Source organism: Wolffia australiana, chromosome 8 (assembly GCF_029677425.1).
Source record: "Wolffia australiana isolate 7733 chromosome 8, ASM2967742v1".
NCBI classification, from domain to species: Eukaryota; Viridiplantae; Streptophyta; class Magnoliopsida; order Alismatales; family Araceae; genus Wolffia; species Wolffia australiana.
In genome coordinates this window covers 10,350,265-10,372,888 of record NC_135842.1, presented here as the reverse complement: position 1 = coordinate 10,372,888, position 22,624 = coordinate 10,350,265, and the positions used below count along the sequence as shown (strand labels likewise).

The 22,624-nt window shown below is 37.6% G+C and overlaps 2 protein-coding genes across 4 annotated transcripts; one reads left to right on the top strand and one right to left on the bottom strand.

Annotated features, from left to right (window-relative positions):
- The first annotated feature begins 8,278 nt into the window (after positions 1–8,278).
- Positions 8,279–15,689, top strand: LOC144706623 (Chaperone DnaJ-domain superfamily protein). 3 transcript variants are annotated; one of them, XM_078579619.1, is made up of 11 exons: positions 8,279–8,521; positions 11,360–11,528; positions 11,610–12,019; positions 12,444–12,573; positions 12,664–13,112; positions 13,214–13,294; positions 13,360–13,458; positions 14,048–14,209; positions 14,332–14,418; positions 15,079–15,150; positions 15,228–15,689. In XM_078579619.1, exons 2-11 carry the CDS (start codon positions 11,405–11,407, stop codon positions 15,504–15,506), a joined length of 1,893 nt encoding a protein of 630 aa, XP_078435745.1. In that variant the 5' UTR covers positions 8,279–8,521; positions 11,360–11,404; the 3' UTR covers positions 15,507–15,689. The 3 variants fall into 3 exon arrangements, with proteins under 3 accessions (XP_078435745.1, XP_078435742.1, XP_078435743.1); XM_078579616.1 differs by having other exon boundaries at positions 8,281–8,521; positions 11,360–12,019; XM_078579617.1 differs by lacking the exon at positions 8,279–8,521 and adding an exon at positions 8,575–8,826 and having other exon boundaries at positions 11,360–12,019.
- Positions 15,690–19,800: 4,111 nt separating this feature from the next.
- LOC144706934 (RING-box protein 1a) lies at positions 19,801–22,158 on the bottom strand. The gene is made up of 5 exons (XM_078580024.1): positions 21,982–22,158; positions 21,823–21,873; positions 21,665–21,724; positions 20,114–20,185; positions 19,801–19,995 (listed from the first exon to the last, which is right to left on the bottom strand). Exons 1-5 carry the CDS (start codon positions 22,130–22,132, stop codon positions 19,958–19,960), a joined length of 372 nt encoding a protein of 123 aa, XP_078436150.1. The 5' UTR covers positions 22,133–22,158; the 3' UTR covers positions 19,801–19,957.
- Between the last annotated feature and the right edge of the window lie 466 nt (positions 22,159–22,624).

Here is a 22,624-nt window from a genome sequence, read left to right as displayed (position 1 = left end):
GGGCATGAAACACGCCTGGGCACGCAGAGAGAGCGGGGAGCATGGAGGGTGCAAAACACACCCCAGAGCGTGGCAAAATGCATAGAGCGCGCTTCACGTGCCCTCTTGCTGCTGCCTACAAATACCCATCAAGCCTCTACTATAACCATAGACAAAAACCCGCGTCACCCGTGAGCATCTGGGCCCTGGCCCGCAGGTCACTCCGTCCCTCCCCTTCTTTCAGTCTTTTTACTTTTTTCAGTGTTGTCCTCACTTGCTCCTTAGTGGGGAATTTTTGAGTCGTAGGTTTAGCCATTGAATTGAGAGATAGGAAATTTTGTTCCTAGTGTTGGATTCGTGACGCTCTGGATGACGGTCGTGGATTCTTGTGGACAGTGATTGTCCTCCACTCGTCAACCTTCGAGCTGATCATCCGGGTTATTCGAAGCCTGCTCGCTTTTTCAAACCCATCGTGTCGTATATCTGGTCCTTTTGCTCTAGGTCAGTAGTTTCCAATGTACTTTGTCATTGAGTTTACCTCGCTTGCATCATCCCACATCATTGCATCTTTGATTATTTTCCCTCTCCCTGTGGTGTAACACGAGCCATTTAATCTCAGCCTCGTAGTATTACATCAGTTGGGAAGGTAATCCTATCAATGAATCAAATTAAAATGAGAAATAAAAGGTCTTCAATTTTTTTTTATGCACTAATCATTGAAACAAGAGAAATACTAATCTAGTAGGTTCCTCATTGTGTTTCAAATTTGTGGAATATTGTATGATCACTTTCTACCTTGGTATATTTTTGGAGAAATCTAATTTCCATCACATTGATACCTTAATACAATTTTTCAAAAATGCATATGCACTTGGTTCTAAGGATTGGGAATCAAATTATATTGGATCAATCCAAATTTGATTGAACAAAAAGGAATTCGATCCAAACATATTGAATCTTTTGATCAAACAGTTCAATTTTGTCTATTGTACCAATTCAATCAATTCGGTTTCACTAATCAAAATTTATTGACAAGCTATTGATGAACCTAAAATGAGGCATACAATCCTACATACTTTAAGGCTATTTGTGCATCATTCTGCTGATGTTATCTTCATTATGATATGAATTCCCATTTCATGGATTAAATGAGGCATTTAAGTAAAAAACTAATTTTTAATAAAATTTTTACATAATTTAGATGCCCATTAATTATCATTACAAAATATTTTCTAACAGTTTTAATGGGTTTAATTCTCCTCTTGAGTTTGTTTTAATGGGAAATATATTTAACATAAAATTTTCTTTTTAATTTTAAGTGCCAGTAGTGGAGCCACTCATGCGCAAAAATACTCAAGCCCACTGCAGGTAGGTGAGCGCTACTGCGCAAGTAGAAGCACCACTCAAGGCGACATAGTGCCACAACACAAGGACCTGTCAAAGCAAGCTCTAAGGCCCACTTAGTAGCCAGCGGAGACAGTCGGTGGCCCTACATGTAGTTAAAAAGGATTTATTATACATCATTCAACGGGAATCAACATTTATATAAAATTTTTGTTTTAAGTTCATTGACATGGGATTAGCTATCTTCATGTTTTCTTTTAGTTTGTAGGAGGAGGCCAAAAAGCGAGGAGAAGGATTGTGGCCGAACAGTCCGCGATCTTAAGGAGATAATAATGGACAAATAATCATGCTTCGAGCCTACCCGGCCCAAAGCCTGTGTCATAACAGGCCAAACTTCCAGTTGGGTTTTAACTCTCTAACTCTCATTATCTCTCTTCCTATGGCTCTCTCTCACATAGTCTCTCTGTCACACTCATTCTCTATTTCTATGACTCCGTCTCTCTCTTTCTTCTTCCATTTATTGCATATTTATTTTTAAATAATTCAAAAAATTCAGTTTGATCCAACTTCAACTTGGTGGTTTGAATTGAATCAATTATGGTTATTTCACCAAAATATTAGCCCAGATATTTTAATATGATTTTACATAATGGGTTAGACAGAATCTGAGGTGATTCTATGGCCTGGATAATCGAGGTTTGGATTTGATGATCGAATGCTCAATTTGATTGAAAATTCAATCAATCAGATCAAACACCAATCCCCACTTGATTCCAGAAATGCTATCTCCCTCATGTTTTGATATATATTTAAATGAAGATTTCTGATTCTGAGCCATTGATTTTTCTTTCTTCTACGCATAGGGAAAAAAAGGAAGACTTAAACTGAGATGAATGATATTTAAAGCATTCGATACATAAAAAAGAAAAAATTGAAATCTTAAATAGTGATAAATATTTTCTAGAAAGAGGGACACATGTTAGCAGGAAAAAAATATGATTAAAATCAAAATAAGTGTGTTGTTAAACCACTCCAACCCAAAATATGTAATGATGTCGGTGGATTCACAAAATTCTAGTCTACAATGTCAGACAAACACGACAAAGTGAAAGCTTCTGTGAACCAGAGAAGGCCAGTTTGAGGCATCACATCAAGGTGTTAATGAGGAAATTTAATTGGAATGTTTGACACGCACTGGAATTATGGCACATGAATTGATAGAAGAGAGAACAAAATCAACGGTTCAGAATCATCACATTTCAGAATACAATATATAATGACCCAAAAAGCATTTTGGGCAACAGTTTGATATCAGCTTCCTATGTCTGGTCTACCCATCCATAACCTTGGATCATAAATATACCCACATATAAATGTAATAAAGCCACATTATCAGAGGTTTATTCCTACATTTTTAGGCCAAGTGAAAGATGTGCTTTGATGATACATTGTGATTTCCCAATATTCTCATCATTGATTGAAGTTAGATCTCCTAAAATGTTGAATTTCCTTGATCCTGGTGGAATACAAGGATCTAAGTTTTTTCCTTGTACTTGAATTTTTGTATTTTCTCGACACCATTTTGTTAGATACTTCATTATCCAACCATCGGAATCAATTTGATCAATTACATCCTTACTCTACATCGGAATCAATTTGATCAATTACATCCTTACTCTACATCGGAATCAATTTGATCAATTACATCCTTACTCTACAACTTTCATCGTCATCATCATCAGTTGTCATCACTCCATTATGCCTTCCTATCTACAAATAACATTTATATATATGCATATATATATTCCTAATCATCATTCTTGTCCCTGAGCATTTGTATACTTCCTCCCGTATCTATCTACTATTTTCATATCCTCTATCCTCCCGCATTTTATTCGTACTCTTTATTTATCACCCCTTCTTCTAACCAGCATTCATAATTCTATCTATTTATTATTCGATAAAATATCCCTTCTCATCCCCTAATAACGATTTAAAAAGTCATTAATAAACTAATATTTTTCCCCATGTAGATGATCCTTGATAATCATAATTTTATGAGTTATCATTTTATAAATACTATTTATTAACACAATTATCATAAAAATTTAAACACCCTAAAATTTTGAGTTCATTAGTATTATATATACAATGATTGCAATAACACACTCTACCACAATGAATATGTTCATTTGGTTTACAATAACTGGAGTCTAGCACAACAAAAATGTTCGAGAAAGGGGGAAATTTTGACACCATAGTATTTAATTTGATTGGATGATCAGCATCGCATGGTGTACTTTTTAATGTTCAAGGGGCAGAGAAGATGTGGTTCTCTTTGTGCACAATACATACTCCCACATCCATAGTCAAAGATACGTATTCTATCATATCTCATGCCCAATGACCCGCTACCCACCAGCAAGCTAACATTAACTAAAGCCCCAAAGAAACCTGCTGGCCTACTCTGCTAATCTGATAGGCCAAAAATTCCTGAAAATTATACGAGTACCCTTTATAATAAATATTTAAACTTGGAAAACTCATTAAAATCTAAAAAAAATTATTATAATTCAAAGTAAAATTACATAATAATTTATAATTTTAGTTCATAAATACTATTTCTGTTTATTGATATTAAAATAAAATGCAACATAATGTACTCATTCATGAATAGGTTGAATATGAATACTATACTATAACATGAACATTTTCAATCACCCCAATGCATATAATAATATTAAATATTATTTACACGTGTAATTTGAATGCATGTTAGCACGTCCCTAATTTAAACCTAGATAGTCCTTTAGAAATGACAACAAATAGAGCACATAATAAATCCAACAATTTTTTCAAGTATCACAAGCTGATGATTTATGGATGGTGATATGAAAACTGCATCAAGTGATTCCAGGGTTTACAATAAATTATCCATGTATACTTGGATTTCACATCATCAAATATTCCCCAACGCATATACTTGGTCTAGTTCATAACACTAAATATATGTCTCGAAACTCTAGATCACATACCAGTCGGTGTTCTAATTAAGAAAGATTCACCTCAATTGAATCAATTACGAATTTCAATTTTTCACTGGTAAGGATGATGACAAGTATAGAAAAAGTTTCATTACTTGTATTTATTTCATTGAATAGAGGGAGGGAAACATAAATTTAATTAAAAATAGCATTATAATGTTTATATTTTTTTCTATTGGAATCATTTATTTTCCTCAAGGGAATGGACTAGACCATAAAGAATTTACATATTCTGAATGATGCTTATCGAACCTATGTGGCAGCTTCATAGATGTTGATGAATCTGCATTGATGCATCAAATCATATACATTTTAAGGCTATTTTGATATCATTATGTTTATAATAGTAAATGTGAAATTAAATTTCGTGTGAATTGAGCCATTTTGTTGCATTTATATTTTTATATGATTTTTACACAATTATTTTTCTTCCAAAATGTGTTTTAACATTGTGATTTTTAATAATGTTTGAGTTTAACTTTATTTCCAGTTGGTTAAATTTTACAAGGATGAATTTAAAATTAATAAAATAAAAAAAGAAGAAAAAAAGAAGAGGCTTTAGCTTAAGTGCATGCAGCCGAGCTAGGTGCAGTAGTGCTCAAACCGGCCATAGGCTGGCAAGCGTAGAATGCTCAAGCACGCCAGTGGCTGGTGAGCGCTGGTGCAGAAGCAGTTGCAGTGGAAAGGAGTCCATCAAGCCCCATTGAAGGTGCACATAACATGCCTACATACAAGGCCCACAAGAGAGGCAACGCCACCCGCACACATGGGAGGAAGGTGGATAGTTAAAACTATATATTGTCTGGTTCAACATTCATATAGAAACCAAATTTTTAACATTTTCCAATAGGAAAAAACTACCTAACAGATTTCTTTCATCTCTGCATGGGCTGGGCCTGGCCGTCAAGAGGATAGAAGGATCACATCCCAATGGGTAGCAATCTTTAGAAAATAATAAAGAAGAAATGACCAAGCTTGGAGCCAACCCAGTCTGAGGCCCACCTCATAACATGATAAATTAAGTATTTTAGTATCAATTTTAAGATCTTCGTAAGAAAGATCATATGGTCTAATTGATGTAGCCCAAAAGCCCTATCTTTTGAGGCCCATGAGCAAGCTATGGGCCAAGAAGGAGATTCTTCTAGAACTGATAGGATTATCTCTGACAGGATTTTTCCTGACAAGATCTTCTGACAGGATTTTCTCTGACAGGATTTTCTCTGTCAGGATTTCCTCTGACAAGATCTTCTGACAGAATCCTCTGCCAGATTCTTCTTCTGCCAGGATCTCTACTCTAACTTGTCAGATCTGCATATCTTCTGTTTTGTCACATCAGGATCTTCTTGAGCCACACAAATATCTACTGACAGCTTCTATAGGCCCCAAAATCTGTAGGATATCTCTGCTCAGGCCTGGCAGTCTGCTTATCCTCTGTTTTAGCTTGTCAGATTTTTTTTTCTCAATGTTTTGACTTGTCTTGTCATGGGGGGCTTATATAGGCCATTACTCAAATAATTATTATGATATATCATCCGTATTTCTACATTACTCAAATAACCTCTTCCCAATTATTACTTGTGTTCTCACCTTTCATCATCTTTTCCATCAATCAATTTATTTCTTCCATCATCCCTCTATATAAATAAGTCCTATTATTCTTCTATTTATCATCTTATTCTTCTTAACCATAGTTCAAATATTAGATCTGCCTTTAAAGGCCAGTCCCTATGGAGACGACCTCCTACTATATATATATGAGTAAGCTTCTATAATTACAGTTTGTATTTGATACAGGAAAATTAAAATTACAATGACATTAAAAATATCACCCTAATTTGACTTCATCATATGTGCTTCTATTTGGGCGAGAAGTTTTTTGATCCCTTGTTGGATCGATGAGCCCCATGGGGTCAATAATTTTTAATATTTTTAAAGAATGGCAACAGCTCTAAAACTTGTTAAAAATATTTTCATGGGGGCTTTGTTGACGTAATAGTGTGCGGAGATAAGCAATTAGGTTCAACAAGTAGGGAAGGGATAATACATGTATAATATGTATGTGCCCATAAGATTCTTGCTAAGACACTCTTTGGTTCTCAACTCCCCTAAGGGAGTACCTATACCCTAGACTATGTCAACCCAAGTAGTTGGCAACCAAGGGTATAGGTATTCTCTTTGGGTAGTTGACACCCCCATAGACCTAAAACATTGAGGTTGATTTTCTCATGGAATCTTGATGTGCATGGAGGTCTTCCTTAAGAATGAGTCCGATTTTCTAAAAAATAGTTATTTAGTTTTTTGGAAACATTTTGGTCCTACACCCTACTTGAATGATGGATTATCTCAAACAAATGAATATATAGCCTCTACATACTGAGTGCTGCCCCACATTGGTCTAGCAAATGGAACTATTCCATGATGCTGCATTTTTTAAGGACGAACAACGAAGGAGCACAAAATTGCTCTACCAAAGAAACACCATACCATTTCTCACTCCCTTCTCCCAAAAATCGATGCATCGTCAAGTGAAAATAAGAGAGATGGAGAGAAAGAGAGGAGCATGCAGAGAGAAAAACCAGGTTTGCCATGTGGCAGTGACATGTTGGCCTTTGACTTATTGGACCAATCAGATTTATGTACCATCAATTGACCTTCTTGATTGGGTCTAACCTTTTTATTCTTGGATGAATTTTATTCTTTCTAGGTGTGGCAAGGAACTTTAACCTTTTTATTTTGTTATAACTGACCCTGTTTGATCCCCAAATCCTAGAAACAATCTATCTATTTCCTTAGATACAAAACTGATAAATCCTAATGGTAGTCCAACACTTTCTTTGCCCAAAATACTGGAGCATATACAATCAACAAATCAAAAGAATTTCAATTTAAAATTGGAGCGGATGAATTTTATTACTGCTCGCTGTACCATTGGGTTAAGATTTACCCAAACACTAGGAACAATCAACATATTTCATTAGGAATAAAATTGATAAAATCCAACACATTCTTTGCCCAAATACTGTACCAAATAAAATAAAGAAGTCAAATAACTTCGACTGAAACTATGCATGGATGAATTTTATTATTTCTAGATGTGGCAAGGAATTTCAACCTTTTTATTCATTCAGTACTGACTCTGTTTACTCCTTAAACCCTAGGTACTTCATTAGGAATAAACTTGGCAAAATCCTAATGATATTCCAACACTTTCTTTTCCCGAATACTGTAGAATATACAATAAACAAATCAAAAGAATATCAATTTAAACTAGGAGTGGATCGATTTTATTCTCGATAGATGTAGCAAGGATTTTCAACCTTTATATTTGGTTAGGACTGACTCTGTTTGATACCTGAACGCTAGGAACAATCAACCTATTTAATTATTAATAAAATTGGTAAAATCCTAATGACAATCCAACACCTTGTTTGCCAAAGTACTGTAGCATATACAATCAATGAATCAAAATAATTTGGATTTAAACCAGGAGTGAATAAATTTTATTCTTGATAAACGTGGCAATGAATTGCAACCTTTTTGTTTGTTAAGACTGATCCATGTTTGATCCCCACATGCTATGAAATAAAACTGATAAAACCCTAATGATAATCCAACAAATTGTTTTGCCCAAAATACTGTAGCATATACAATCATAATATTAAAAGAATTCCAATTTACACTTGGAGTGGATGAATTTTAATCTTGCTAGAAGTGGCATGGAATTTCAACCTTTATGACATTTATTTCAACACGCTGAATGGAATACAATTGGAATTTACTCCACTGTTCATTCCGGACGATTCTACCCCTCCCACCAGCTGAGGAGGAATGACTTAGTGCAAGGGGCATAATTGTCTTTTCCCTTATTTTGGGCCCTTTTCAATGGGGGCGGAAGGAGTAGTCTTTCGGATTTCAGTAGTCTCCTCTCTCTCTCTCTCTCTCTCTTATTTCTCTCTCTCTCTCTCTCTTATTTCTCTCTCTCTATCTCTCTTATTTCTCTCTCTCTCTCTCTCTCTATTCTCTCTCTCTCTAAAATTCTCCTCTTGCAGCCTCCTGTTCTTGCCCTGTTCTTCGTTATCGGCCCATGTCAGACGACTCTTCTACTATTCGGGAAGGCCCATCAAGTGCACTGCGCGATTGTGTTTCTGGGCAAGGTAAACGAATTTCTCGACTGCTGTAGATGATGTTAGTAAGCTGATTCCAGCCATGCCCAAAATTCCTCGCCTTTTTGTTTCAAAGATATTCTTGAATGAAAATCGTGTGACCGGTGGGACATGAAGAAGAAAGAGAAACGAGTTTCTGCATTTGCAACGGATGTGGGTTCTTGATCAGCGTTGCCCATCAGCCCAAATCACGGAGATTGAAAGCTATTTACACTATCCTCTTCCCTTTAATCTGCCATGCCGGGACGTTTAAGGCTTCTATCTCTAATTTATTAAAGTCTGTTTCTCTAATAAAGGTGGGAAAGACCCTTAAACTTCTAAAATTATATCCTTATTTTAGTTAATTATTTTGTGTTAGTTAACTGATGTTCAGCTGTGCTCAGAATCAACTCCGTGTCGTTTCAAACATATTCATGAATGAAAATCGTGGGACTGGCGGTAGATTAAAGTTAAAGAAATAGGAACAATTTTCGACTTGTATAAAAGCTGTGGACTCTTGGTCAGTGTTACCTGTAAGGCCCAAGCATGAAGATTGAATTCCATTTGCCCTTCTGATCGATTTTTACCCTCTAATCTGCCATGCAGCGATGCTTACGGCTTCTCTCTCGAATTTATCCCTGTTAGTTCTCAATTGATCTTCAAGTAGTGAGTTTTTCAAACATATCGTTGAATGAAAATTCGTGTGACAGGTGGAATATAAAAGTAGATGAAAGTGTAGCAAATTTCTGTTTCTGTAAAGGCCATGGACTCTTCATCAGTCTTGCGAATCACCCCTTATGATGATGATTGAAAGCTATTGTCCCTTCTGTTTGCTTTCTTCACCTGGCTTTGTAATCTTCTCCATTTTCCTCTACGCTGACATGAAGGGACACCGATGGCTTCTCTATCTAATATATTTTATAAATGAGATGGGATGAACCCTTTGACTTCTCTAATTAGATCCTGTCGTTGTTGCGATAGGTTGACGGTTGTGGTCGTTGATCTAGATCTGGAGGGGGGATCAGAGTTCACAGAGAAAATGACTTCAATAATCTTGATGAAGTGGGAATTCCCATTTTATACGCAGGGCTAATGGGCCTTGAGTTCGGGTCCTTTTAGCCATTTAAGGAAACTCTGTTTCGGTCTTATATAAGTTACATTAGGGGAGGTTGATAGAGAGACACTCATAGCAATCTATTATTTTATGCTAACACACTCAAGTTGGTTCATAGATGCTTCGAATGCTCAGCATGTTCACCATCCTGTAGACTAAACTTCCTGGAACATCTCTGATAGGTACATCTGCTACTTGCTGACTGCATTGGACTTATTTCAGGTGGACTACCCTTTGGTCAATCTTCGCTCTGAAAAAGTGATGGTCAACTTCAAATTATTTTGTTCGATCTTGTTGAACAGACTTATGTGTATTGTTGATGGCTGACTTGCTGTCACAGTATAGAGTTCTTGGCCCTTTTAGGAGCACGTTGAGTTCCTCCAGGATATGCTTGATTAATAAGATATCACTGATCCCCTTGGCCACTACTTGGAACTCAGCTTTAACACGTGACTGAGATACTAATTTATGTTTTTTAATCTACCTAATAACTACATTCCCTGCAAGGAAAGTGTATAATAAGGTCCTAACAAAATCAAGAAATGGATTCTTGAACAAAGGGAATACTCACAATGATTTGCACCTCTGCGCTGATCCTCGGACAGAACGAAGGATCTCCTGAACCAGATGCACTTCCCAAACTTTCCAGCCAAATACAGCTCAAGCTCCTCCAACCTCCTGCTCTGCTAGGCCCTCCAAATGTCTGATGCCTCTCACCCCTGATTGGCGTCCTTAATTTGTACATCAGGTTGATGAGTCTCCCTATCAGTATCTGGTGTTGCTCTTTACTGGCTGGATTTGGTTCTTCACACAAACCCAACTTCAGGCTAAGCCCAATGAGAGCTGCTGACCCCTTACATTCAGTCATATCCGTATCCTGCAGTTAGTCGAGTACATATTTATGTTGAGACACCATTAATTTTATTAAGTATGCTACCTCAATTATCAAAAAGAAAATTTAGGCACCCTAGGGTCTTGATCTCAAACTCTCTCAACAATTGTCCAGTCAAAGACTGAATCTATGAGTCATCATCTTTGGTTATGACAATACTTTCTTGATAGTCGAGGAGAATAGTTCTTCAGCCAGCTTCTGAATGTTTGACCCCTTACTTTGATGATAACCCATGGTTTTCCATTGCTCCCAAAAATTTTCCAAACGAGGCCTGAGGAGACTGCTTGAGTCTGTAGAGGGCTTTCTTTGATTGACCCACTCTTCATTCTTGCAGCTGCTGATAGTAACCAGGTGTATATCTCTTCTTTTAGATCACCACGCCCACATGCTTTTGAACATTGTACAAAAGCATACCCACAACAAATGGTAATAGACAACACACTGTGGTGAGATTAGCCACCGGTGCAAATGCCTTCCCACTGTCAACTTCATAAGTCTGTGTATAGCCCTTAGTCACAAGCAGAGCTTTATACTTCTCCCTGGTCCCATTTGATTTGTAATTTTGATTGTAGAGCCACCAACAGCCAACCAGTTTCTTCCCTGCAGGAAATTTAGAAATGTTACACTTTTCATTCTTCTGGAGCTCCATTATTTCATTCTTTGCTCTTCTATAGTTCTCATCTCCAACAGCATCGCTTGTGTGTGTTGGTATGACCACAGAGTTTGGGGTTGCTCTGGATGTTAATGCCTTGACGTGACATGACCAACAAGCTAATATTTTTAAATTCATTTTTACAGTTTTTTTTCTCACATTGATTCTCAGTATTTCTTTTTTATGCAACAGAAATGGAACTAATGTAATCATCTTAAAAGAAGCGGCTATTTATCAATGGCTCGAAAGGGAAACCAACAAAAGAATGGCTTACACAATGGGACAAAATCTGATGATTTAGGCAAGCCACCACTAGATGGAAGTGACTCATCAAGAAAAAAGAAAAATAGCAAAAGAACTGGTAAGGGTTCAAATCCCCAAAAATCTGAGGAGAGAAAGGAAAATTCGGAAGAACCAATTCCTTCACATAACCAAAAAATAGACGGTGCAGACTTTATATCAAGACCTAATGGTGCTGAAACCAGGGAACACGATTCTTACGAAAGGCATGTTGGAGAAAAAGATACTTTGGCTGGAAAATCTTCAGTTGCAACTCCGGGGGGAAGTTTGACCGCATTGATTGTCTATGTCCTTGGAGTAACTACAGAATGGCTGTATGGTTCATGGAAGTTGATGCTTGTTAGGCTGGAGCATGGTTATCCTATTGTTCTGACCTGGATTTCGCATATGGGAAAATTGGGGTTTATGCTATTTATGGTATGGTTGGACTGTTTTGTAAGAGGCCTTGATTCCTTGGTATGCTTGGGCTCTACTTCTCTTTTCATGGTTATTTGGTGTACCCTGTTCTCGGCTGCTGCAATGATCGGATTGTCAAAATTATTCACAATGGGGGTACGTATCAATTTTTGTTGAGTTTTCTAATTGGGGTTTGCTGCTGAGGATGAGTTCATCATTTACGAGGGAGGATGACGAGGACGGGCTTTCATTGTCCTCATCAGTGGCTGGAATGATGAGGATAAAATCATCATCGTCATCTGCCTTTGCTCGCAAATAATTGATGGAGGACATTGATGAGATGCCATCGTTCTCTTATCACTTTCTGTACTTTTACCCTTTCAGATGACAAGAATGATGAGTAAGATATAGTTATACTTTGTCATCTTCATCTCAATGGAAACAGTTGACTAAGATGATTACGAGTCATCAGCGTCCTCTTGTTTTTTGTCTGCGGAGACAATGAACCTCTGATGCAGTGGCATTTTTAATGAATCATTCCTAGGTCTTTTAATACCATATTAATTTTTCTTTGAATTAGGTGATTACTGGTTTGGTATTTATCTTCATTGGTTTGCCCCTGGCTGTGATCTTACTTGGAATCTCTTCAATTGCAATCTTATGGATCTACGGAAGCTTTTGGACAACTGGGCTTGTTGTTTTCTTTGGTGGTTCGATTCTTACACTCAAACCAGTAAAATTATTTTACCAAGAATTATACATAACTTTTTGGTTCTTTTGTTATTGACTTTTGCGATCAGGAATCTCATTTGCCACAAACCATGAGCGGATTTCACTTTTTATTGCGGTCACATACTCTGTGTACAGTGCTAAAGGCTACATTGGTTGGCTTGGGCTGTTCTTAGTCTTTAATTTGGCATCTTTCTCCGTTGAAACGCTCGTGTATCTCTTGAAGAATAAGATAGAAAATCAGAGGTCTAGTGAGCCTGAGCATGCTTCATCCCAATCTTCAACGGGAGAAGACCAATCAACTCAGGATACGTGGCACAAATCATCTGTTGATGATGCCTTCTTTAGGTCGTCAGATCGGGGACCGGGAGTGCCTTCCACAAGTGGAGCTGACTCTGAGTTGACTTCTGAGGAAGAAATTGTGCGGTTGCTCAATTGTAGTGACCATTACTCTGTTCTTGGGCTCCCTCGTTATGAAGCTATAGATGCTTCGTATCTCAAGAAAGAATATAGAAAAAAGGTGAATTTTGTTTTTTTTTATCTATTTAAAGTGTCAAACAGTTAGCTTTATTTATCTCCTTATTTCAAGACTCATGTTAAAATGTTGTCTTTGACTTTCAGGCAATGCTTGTTCATCCTGACAAGAATATGGGTAACGAAAAGGCTGTTGAAGCATTTAAAAAGCTTCAGAATGCTTATGAGGTGCGTACTTTTCAGATTTAATTTGATTTTCAATCACCTTAATGTCATTAATTAAGTCTCATCAGGTTCTGTTGGATTCTCTAAAACGAAAAACATATGATGACGAACTGAGACGGGAAGAGTTGTTGAACTACATTCGAAGGTTGCAAACTTCTTCACAGAAGGTAAGTGGTTGTTGTTTTCTTCTTTCTATGGATACGCTCAACCCATTCTCCACACGCTCTTGATTTACGCTTATCTTCATTGGAGAAAATTATTGCCGAAAAAGTATGCATCTGTTATTTATTGACCGAAGTGAAATGCTGACTACAAATAAAAGGGTGCATCCATTTTGCTACCTAAAATTTATTCTTATTTTTTTATTTATATGAGTTCTGTAAATGTTAGGTCTAGCTTCTGCCACATGTTGGGAATATCATTCTTCCTGCAGTATCTGCATCTTTTTTTCCATTTCCGCGCAGTCAGTCGATTTTTTCTCATTAAATTTGGGTTTCCCGTACTTATCTTTCGTTCTTCTCCTGTTTATTTGAAATAAATAAATAAATAAATTTACTATTTGTTCTCTCCAATTATCCCTGCAGTGCTGCAGAAAGGAAAGCACTGAATATTCATGCAGGATTTACTTACTTGTCAATTTTTTCTCATTACATAAGGGCTTCACGCACTTATCTTTCTTTCTTGTCCTGGTTATTTGAAATAAAAATTGAGAAATTTAATATGTGATATCTCAAATTTATTCTCACGGTGCTGCAGAAAGGAAAGCACGGAATATTCACTTCTGGATCACTCCATCCGATGGCAGAAGAGGAATCTGCCTCCCGAGGTGAATCAAGGAGAATATCGTGCAAAAAGTGCGGCGATTTCCATATTTGGTCACCTGCCCCCCGATCAAAATCCAGAGCCAGATGGTGTCAGGTGACCCATCAACCCCACCTTTCTAACATTTCAATCATCTCTCTTCTTTCTCTTCAACCACTCATTTTTGTTTGAAAAAAGGATGGGATTTTCTTCGTACACTCATCCAATGCTATTCTTAGGAATGCAAAGATCTGCACCCCGCAAAGGACGGTGATGGATGGGTAGAGCAGTCCTTTCAACCCCTCTTATTCGGTTTGCTTCACAAGGTATTATTCACTGTTAAGCATGCGGCCAATTCATCATTGTCATCGTCATCCACACCAATCATCATCTTCTTCATCATCTTGGCCGTGGATGAGTGATGATGAAAGTCTTCATCATCATCCTCATTCAAGTCTTGAATGAATGGTGTGGACAATGATGACTCATCATCATCGCCGTCTTTCTGGATGTTAAAAGAGGCAAGAGAGATTCATATTTTAGGGAAAAAATGTCATACAAATTATATTCAGTGTCCATTGTCATCATCAGCACCCTTATAACTGTCATCATTCTCAGCATCACGATGATGATGACGAGTCATCTTTGTCATCTATAGAGACAGACAAATGACGACGACGATGATGAGTCATTATCATCGTGGCATGGATGACATGACAATGGTGGCTTGTTATCATCCTCTCATCGTCATCAAGGATGCTGAACCCTTCCCATCACAATTCACCATTTCACTCCATGAGTCGTCATTTGTTCGCATTTATGGATGACACGACAACTCATCATGTCATCCAAGTTGCAGACAAATGACTAAGATGATGAGGATTTGTCATCGTCGTCTCGTCATCATCATCGTCATCAAGGGTGCAGAACCCTTCCCAACACAATTCGCCATGGTACTTAAAGATTGAACCTATTATTTTATGCAGATGGAGCCTCAAGTTGCATACGTTTGTGCCAACAGTAAAATCTATATTGCCACTGAGTGGTTTCTCTGTCAGGCAAGGATAGTGATGCTGATAAACGTGACTTTTCATGGGCCTTCAATTATTTACGCTGATGGTTGAGTGGCTGGCAGGGAATGAGCTGCGCTGCAAATACCCACAAGCCAAGCTTTCATGTAAACACCACCAATGTCGGCAGCGCTGCCAGGCACGGCAGTGCAGGAAAGGCGGCAGGAGGCGTAGAACAGCAGCCAATGACAGAAGAGGAGTTCTTCGAGTGGCTTCAATCTGCAGTGCAGTCAGGAGCCTTTGATGTTCCAAGTGATGGAGAAGGGGCCTCCCCAGGGAAACGGGGGGGAAGCGCCTCAAGGGCCAACCCTAAGAAGAAGAAGAAAGCCAGGAAGCAGTGGTGATTCTCTCAGCCCTGAGATAATCACCTCTTCTTTGAATGGATGAAAGAGAGCTTCTTTAAACGTCTCTTTGAGCCTCCCTCTCTCTCTCTCTTCTCTTCTCTTCATAGTGGAACATTCCAGCCTGAGGCAGAAAGATGGGTCCTACCACTTTAAATGAATGAAAGAGATCTCTATCTAGACTTCTCCTTCTGCCTTCCTCTCTCCCTCTTTTGCCCTGCTGTTGCAACTTTCCACTCCAAGGTCAGAAAGATGGTGCCTCCCACTTGGATTTTAGGGTTGGACATAAAGGGTCCAGGGCTGATCAGACCGGATCAAGCTGGGACTACTGGTCTACCATTTTAGGGTGGACAGGAGGGTTTGAATGGATTTGGTCCCAGTTAATTAGTCATTAAACATTTTCTATTTTTATAGTAAATGTGATTCCTTTGTTTTTCCTAGTTTATTCTGTAGCAGGAGCCCTAAGTGATCAAGGTTGCTGGTAAACTGATTTTCGTTGGTCTTTAAGAAGGTTAAAATTATTGTTAACCTGATCTTTGTTGAATGAATGTTAGCTGACTGTGAATGACATTCTTATAAACCTGTTCATTGGTTAGTTTTTTGATTGACGGAACCATTCAAGGAATATAGTTTTCCTTTGGCTGTCGTCACTACCTGGGATCCTTGAAATGCACTCAAATTATCAATTCATAATGTACCTCCTCTTCCCTTTATAAGGTAGATAGGAAATTTCAGTTAGATTTTAACTTTGACTAAGAGAGATGGGCTTAGATAGAATGAAGGTGCGGATGATGACGTAGATTTTATGATTCTATTCAGGATGATCATATTTGGGAGAAAATGGGGGGAAATCCATAATTAGGTAAAATATTTTGGGAATGCGATCACCTGGGAATGACATTTTTTATGGATATATGCTTGATACCATAAAATTTAAAGACAAGTGCAGTACCCAATTAGATCTTATTCCTATACCACCGAACTCCCCAGAGACAAATAAGAATGCATTAAGGTAGAACTCATACAAGTTTATCATGGGACAGATCATTCTTTACCAGTGCAGGTATACTGTGATCTTGTATATGCAATAAAAAGTATATCCATGTCGCTTAAATATTGCAGTATATTACTTACTCAAAATTTCTCAAGAGTCCTCTCAGATCCAAAGAATCAACAAATTCATTTGTGACGGATTGAGTGAATGATGCATAAAAATAGTTTATTAAACACATCAAGTATGATACCATAATTTCCTCGATCCACATCATCCAGCAATTTTATAGTATCCTTATCTTTTTATTACATCAGTACAATTATAAAAATTATCTTCGGAATGAGAGCAATTTTACACTAAAACACCCAATTAATGATGAGTTGCGACTTAGGGTATTTCATAATGATGATTTATGCCTTAGTGTACTGTCCATTATTTGTTTAGTCTGTTCTGACAAAAAATACAATTCAACCATAGTTTTAGTAAGAAAGTGAGAATGTGGGGACAATCCACTAAAATTAATAATTATGATACAAAGTACTATGACATGTGGAATAGATTTAAGGACCGAGAATATGGAAAAAGAAAGATATGATGAATTATAAATCTTAGGATAGCTTACCATAGAGTATTATACTATACATAATCAATAGATGTACGAGTTTTTTATTTACTGGACTATGAACCCTACTGAAAATTCTATTTTTACTTATTTTATTACAATTTTAAAATGATTGATTTTGGTTGTCACTCTAGCATTTAATTTCATCTTGATCACTTTTGTATATCTTTTTGGCATCTCTCTCTAATTCTAATCAGCTTGCGATAACTAGAGTTGGGCAAATGCCATGTACTTTACACTAAAACACCTGATCTAGAGACAAGGAATGATATGTTTGTGGATGACACTGAGGTTTTGTACTGTAAAAAAACAATCACGGGTATAGCAGTATTACAACAATCAGTAATTATAAATTTAAATACAGGAAAAAAATGACAAAATAGTGACAAGGGATAAGACTGGGAGAACATCAAAATTATAGAAGCATTTGAAAGCATGCCATAGCAAGGATCATGAAGACTTAAAGTCTTCTACCTGTGTGAAACATGTCTCACATTATTTTTTGAAGACTACAAAATATTCAGGCAGATCTCTCGAGGAAGCAAAGCACTTTTGTTGGTTCCCATTGTGGGTGTGTATCTTGCTTATTATCATCCAAAATTTAAGAAAGTTTTAGCCTTTTATGCACAAAGTGGGTGGTACGTATATTCTAAGTGGGAATATTGTATGACACATAGCAGCAAAAACATTTATTCATGGAAAGTCGAGTTGAAAAAGTTGCTCAAGCAAGAAGAAAAAATGTTACTCATGATGTCCACGGACCATGTCAAACCACCGCAGTGACTTGGGACCTTTGTGTATTAGATTGATGAACCATAGATACATCATGAATGAGTTCATAGTGTTTTTCCAATTATTGATTCTCATCAAGGTGTTTACTTGACCGAGGTATCACACATTGCGCGAAAGCATTATAACCTCACTCACATGGTAAATACTAATTAAATAATATTTATGTAAATATATCCAAAGTAATATATATTGTTTTCTGTTTCTTGTTTGTTCTCACTATCATTGCTGACAATGCTAGTTATAATAAATCATGATTGAGACTTTAGAAAGGTTCATGAAGGGAATTGACTCAAAGTTCACCAACCAATTTCACACAGAATGAATGACACATATCCTAAAGGGTCTAGATAGTTGTGTATATAAAATTTTATTTTTCCTAATGTTTCCTTCAAATTTATTTAGTACATACTTTGACTCGTTACATCGGCGACAAGCTCACTTTATGAAGATAACTGTGAACAAAATGTTCTCACCAGTAACACTCAACTTTCCTAAAAAAAATATAGTAAACTTCAAAAATTTTGTCATTGCAACTGGAGCTTCACCGCAAAGAGTTCACCACTATCATAAATCATGTCATAACCTGGGCTTGATTTTATCCCTGACAACTTTTTTAAAACTGTGTTATTGAGCAATTGCTCAACAAATTGTCCATCTCTTCAACTTCAGCCGACAAGCGTTAAAATGGATATCTACTTAAATGATTCCACCGAAATACCAAAAGTGCTAAAACAATAATGATTGCAGTGATGGAACAAAAGAAAGTAATCATAAGGAATATCCAAAGATCTTCTAGATGTGAAATATATAACTTCCTAAAAGAGCCGTGCATTGTCACTCGAGATGACCCATTCAAATGGTGACATGAAGTTAGGTCTACAAAATATCATTGGCTTTTAGTGATTGCAAAAGAGCTCCCCTCTATTTGTGCCTCGAGTGTTCCATCAGAGAATCTTTTTTCACTGGAAGAGGGACCATCAGTTTAAAAAAGGACTACTATCTGTATAACCCAGGCTAATAGCTTTAAAACGCTGAGCTTACAAAAACCAACGGAAAACACACAGAGGAAAATGGCGAAGTGGAGGAAACTTGAGAGGCCAGCGACAAAGACTAAAAATTGTGATAATTTTCTAATAGTGGCATTATTCCATTTTTGCACTTTTAATCAGGATGTGTCTATGCTTCCTATAGGTTGAAGTGGTGGGTTGAGGGCTAACATATGCAATGTTGAATGCAGAGCCACGACCGAATGGAGCCATGGCAACCTAGGCTTATGGGAAATTTTATTTTAACAAATGAACTTTATAGATTGCTTTGTAAGACATTATTCCTTTGATGGTAAGCCCGTGCGAATTTTTTTTAATTTTTACATTGACTAGTCAACCTGATCGAACTAAGACTGGAGTGGGACTAGACAAGACCAAACTGGGATCAGAACAAACTTTTGGTAACATTTAAGTCGTTGCTAAAAATCGAGACCATACTGGAACCATCCAGCCCTACTTGGATGGAAGAAAGAGTTCTCTAGCTAACCCTCTCCACTCTCTCTCATGGTTTGTTACTGAAACAATACAACCTGATGGACAGAAAGATGAGTCCTCACACTTTGGAAAAATGAAAGAGATCTCCAGTTATCTCATCTCCTTCTCTGTCTCTGTCTCTCTCTCTCTCTCCTTTGGATGAGATACTACTGGAGAATTCCAGGCTGAGGGCAGAAAGCTAGGTCTATCTGAACAGCACCTTCAGACTCTCTCTTTATCTCTCTCACTCTCTCTCTCTCTCTCTTGCTATCTACTGCTTCATCTCATCACTTGGTCAAAGTGATGAGATGAAGCTTTCCAGTCTGAACATCTCATCTCTCTCTCTAGCTATCTACAAACCCATAAACGTATATAAAGCTTTTCAGCCTGCCATAAAAGTAATTCTGAGTTTCCCAGGCCACACAGAGACATACAAAGAGCATGAAATAACATGAATTTGAGATACCAGGTAAAAGTGAATGAAAGAGTTCTTCTCAAACAGAAACATCTGCTTCAGCTTTTCTTTCTAGTGACCGTACTTCTGGAATTCCCACTCGCTATTATCTGCAAACACCATGTCAATTAGACCCCTTAATATATATACCAATATATATATATATATATATACATATATATCTCCAAGGACAGTAACAGAAGAGAAGAGGGTGGCGGTAATGCCTACCAAGAGGGCAGACTTGGCGAGTTTTGAGCCACCTACTGATGCAGTGGAAATGGAATGCATGGTTGCAAACACCTACCAAACAACAAACCATCTCAAATCATCAGTTATTAAGAAACTAGATGTGGAAAGGAATGAAAAATTCCCTGGATCACTTTTGAGTTATTGAAAAAGACGCCTAAGCTCCCCTGATAGAGCTACTTCAAATAATTTAACAACACTATTACAAGAACGGGGTTTCAAACATTTTTGTTGATCATTCTTTGCTAAATTTAGTTTTAACTTTGTCACGAATAATGATTATCTCATCCTTAAATCTCATCATCATCACCATCGTCGTCATCAACTGATGGATTATGATTACTGCCCTTTAAACCAGACTGATGAAAACTCATTATCGTCAGCATCATCGTTTATTCTGAGTAAATATAAAAAACATAAAAAACATAGTAATTGTCTTCATTGCATGTGATGATCAGTAATAAGTGCTCATTAATGATCATATATTTGTTATAGAGAATGAAATGAAAATGAGACCTGACGGCTCATCAGAAAAATGCGATAGATAAGTTATTTTCTAGCAGATAAAAAGATGCCAAAATAACTACAAACCCCAACCAATACCATTTCTATGAGGAGGGCGGGGTAACCTTGGAAGAAAATACTTCAATATAAATTGAAATGACATTCAACTTTCAGAACCCAAAAATCTATTTCCAAGAGATAAGCATAAAACAATATACGGTCGTCCAAGTAGGGAATTTTTGAAAAGTAAACATATATCAAAAGCCTAAAGCGATGTATACAAATTGATGGCATATCTTTAAAGTAAGCATCTCCATAGTCATATAATGATATAAAATGAAAACAGAGAGATGAAGAATCTGTTACGGGATTATTATCGCGCATGTGGGGACCACATGCTGTATCGCGTACGGCTCAAGAGTAGCCGTTACATTTTCTAGCCGCTGTAACCCCCTTTGTATAAAACCCTTGTAAAAGTAATGAAATGTATGCAACGTTTTATGTTTATTTAGTGTTCTCAATATTCTCTCAGAATCTAATAATAAACTGATACAATAATCCAGCAACTACATAGATGGATACCATAAAGTTCAGTGATACGATGTAACACGGGTGGATCTGCTCAAATTTGATTCCAGGTTACCAAAAAGCATAATCTATTTAATCGTTCCATGGTTCATCGCAAGTTATGCTTGATATTAAAATTTCCAATTTCAAAGAAGAATGAAATCTAATGTTTCGGGCAGGTCCCATAACGACTCCCTCCACAAGAATCTAGATGCGAGATTAATCCAGACAACACAACATGCAAAAAAACAGAGATGAAGGGATTACAGCCCGCTTATGCAATGACTTAACAAATTAAACAGAAAAAAATGCGACCAAATGACCATAAAACTCGGCCAAGAAACAAACGATGAAGAAAGTCATGATTAGGCAGTGAGAGAAGTGAACTAATACATGGAAAGCGACAACTTCTTTTGTGAGGTAAAGATGGAAAACAATAATAAGGAAGTTCGAGGGCCATACCCCAAGCAACAGTGCATTCCTCGCTGGTATTGCTCGACTGATTAGCCTGGCACTCAATACCTAATCAAGAAAACCACAAAAACCAGGCAAAAATCGAATCAAAGACTCGACAAAAGGACCCAGGAGAAAAAAAAATCGGCTTTTTCCTAGTTCCTCACAAAGATCCATGATGTGATTCCTGCAAATGGCGCAGTTGTCGACCACAATATCTGCAACCAACACAGAGAGCCCTAAGTCTTCGCATCCAGAAAAAGCCCTCAAAACCCACCATCAAAACACGATCCAGAGAGAAATTAAAGACGAGAAATTCAACGAACCCCACGCCCAAAGCGCGACGGCGTTCCACTTCTTGATCTCGAATCTCTTGGGCTTCTTCCCCGATCCAGAAGTCGCCGGCGACGAGGGAGCGGCGCCGCTGGAACCCTCCCCGGGGGGAAGCATGTTCAAATCGGTGTCCAGGGCTGCCATTCTCGTAGCTGAATCAGAGGGAGAGGTGGAGAAGAAGCCATTTTTATAAGGAAGGCCGTGCGGTTTGGATCGATTTTTTCGGCTCGCTGTGCGAAGTTTTCGAGAGTTCGATGACCGGTGCGAATTTGTGCGAAAATTCGCACTGCACACGTCACAAAATCTCGCAGTCAAAGGTAGGGAAGGACACGGTACGGTCTCGGTCCAGTTTTACCGAAAACTTAAACCTTGACCTGTTTTCGGTCCGGGTTCGGTCCGGTCTTCGGTTGGTCATGTAGACTAGTCAACATTAAGTTGACTTGGTCTTCTCACTGCATCTAATGTCAATTCTAGTGCTGAAGTAGTGCTGAATGAGAATGAGAATGAGAGAGTGACTCTGGGAGAATGCAAAGGCAGAGAGAAAACCATAGGGAGAGAGAGAGAGTGAGAGGGTGAGACTGAGAGTGAGAGTGCGAGGGGGAGAGAATGACAGAGGGAGAGAGAGAGAGGGTGAGA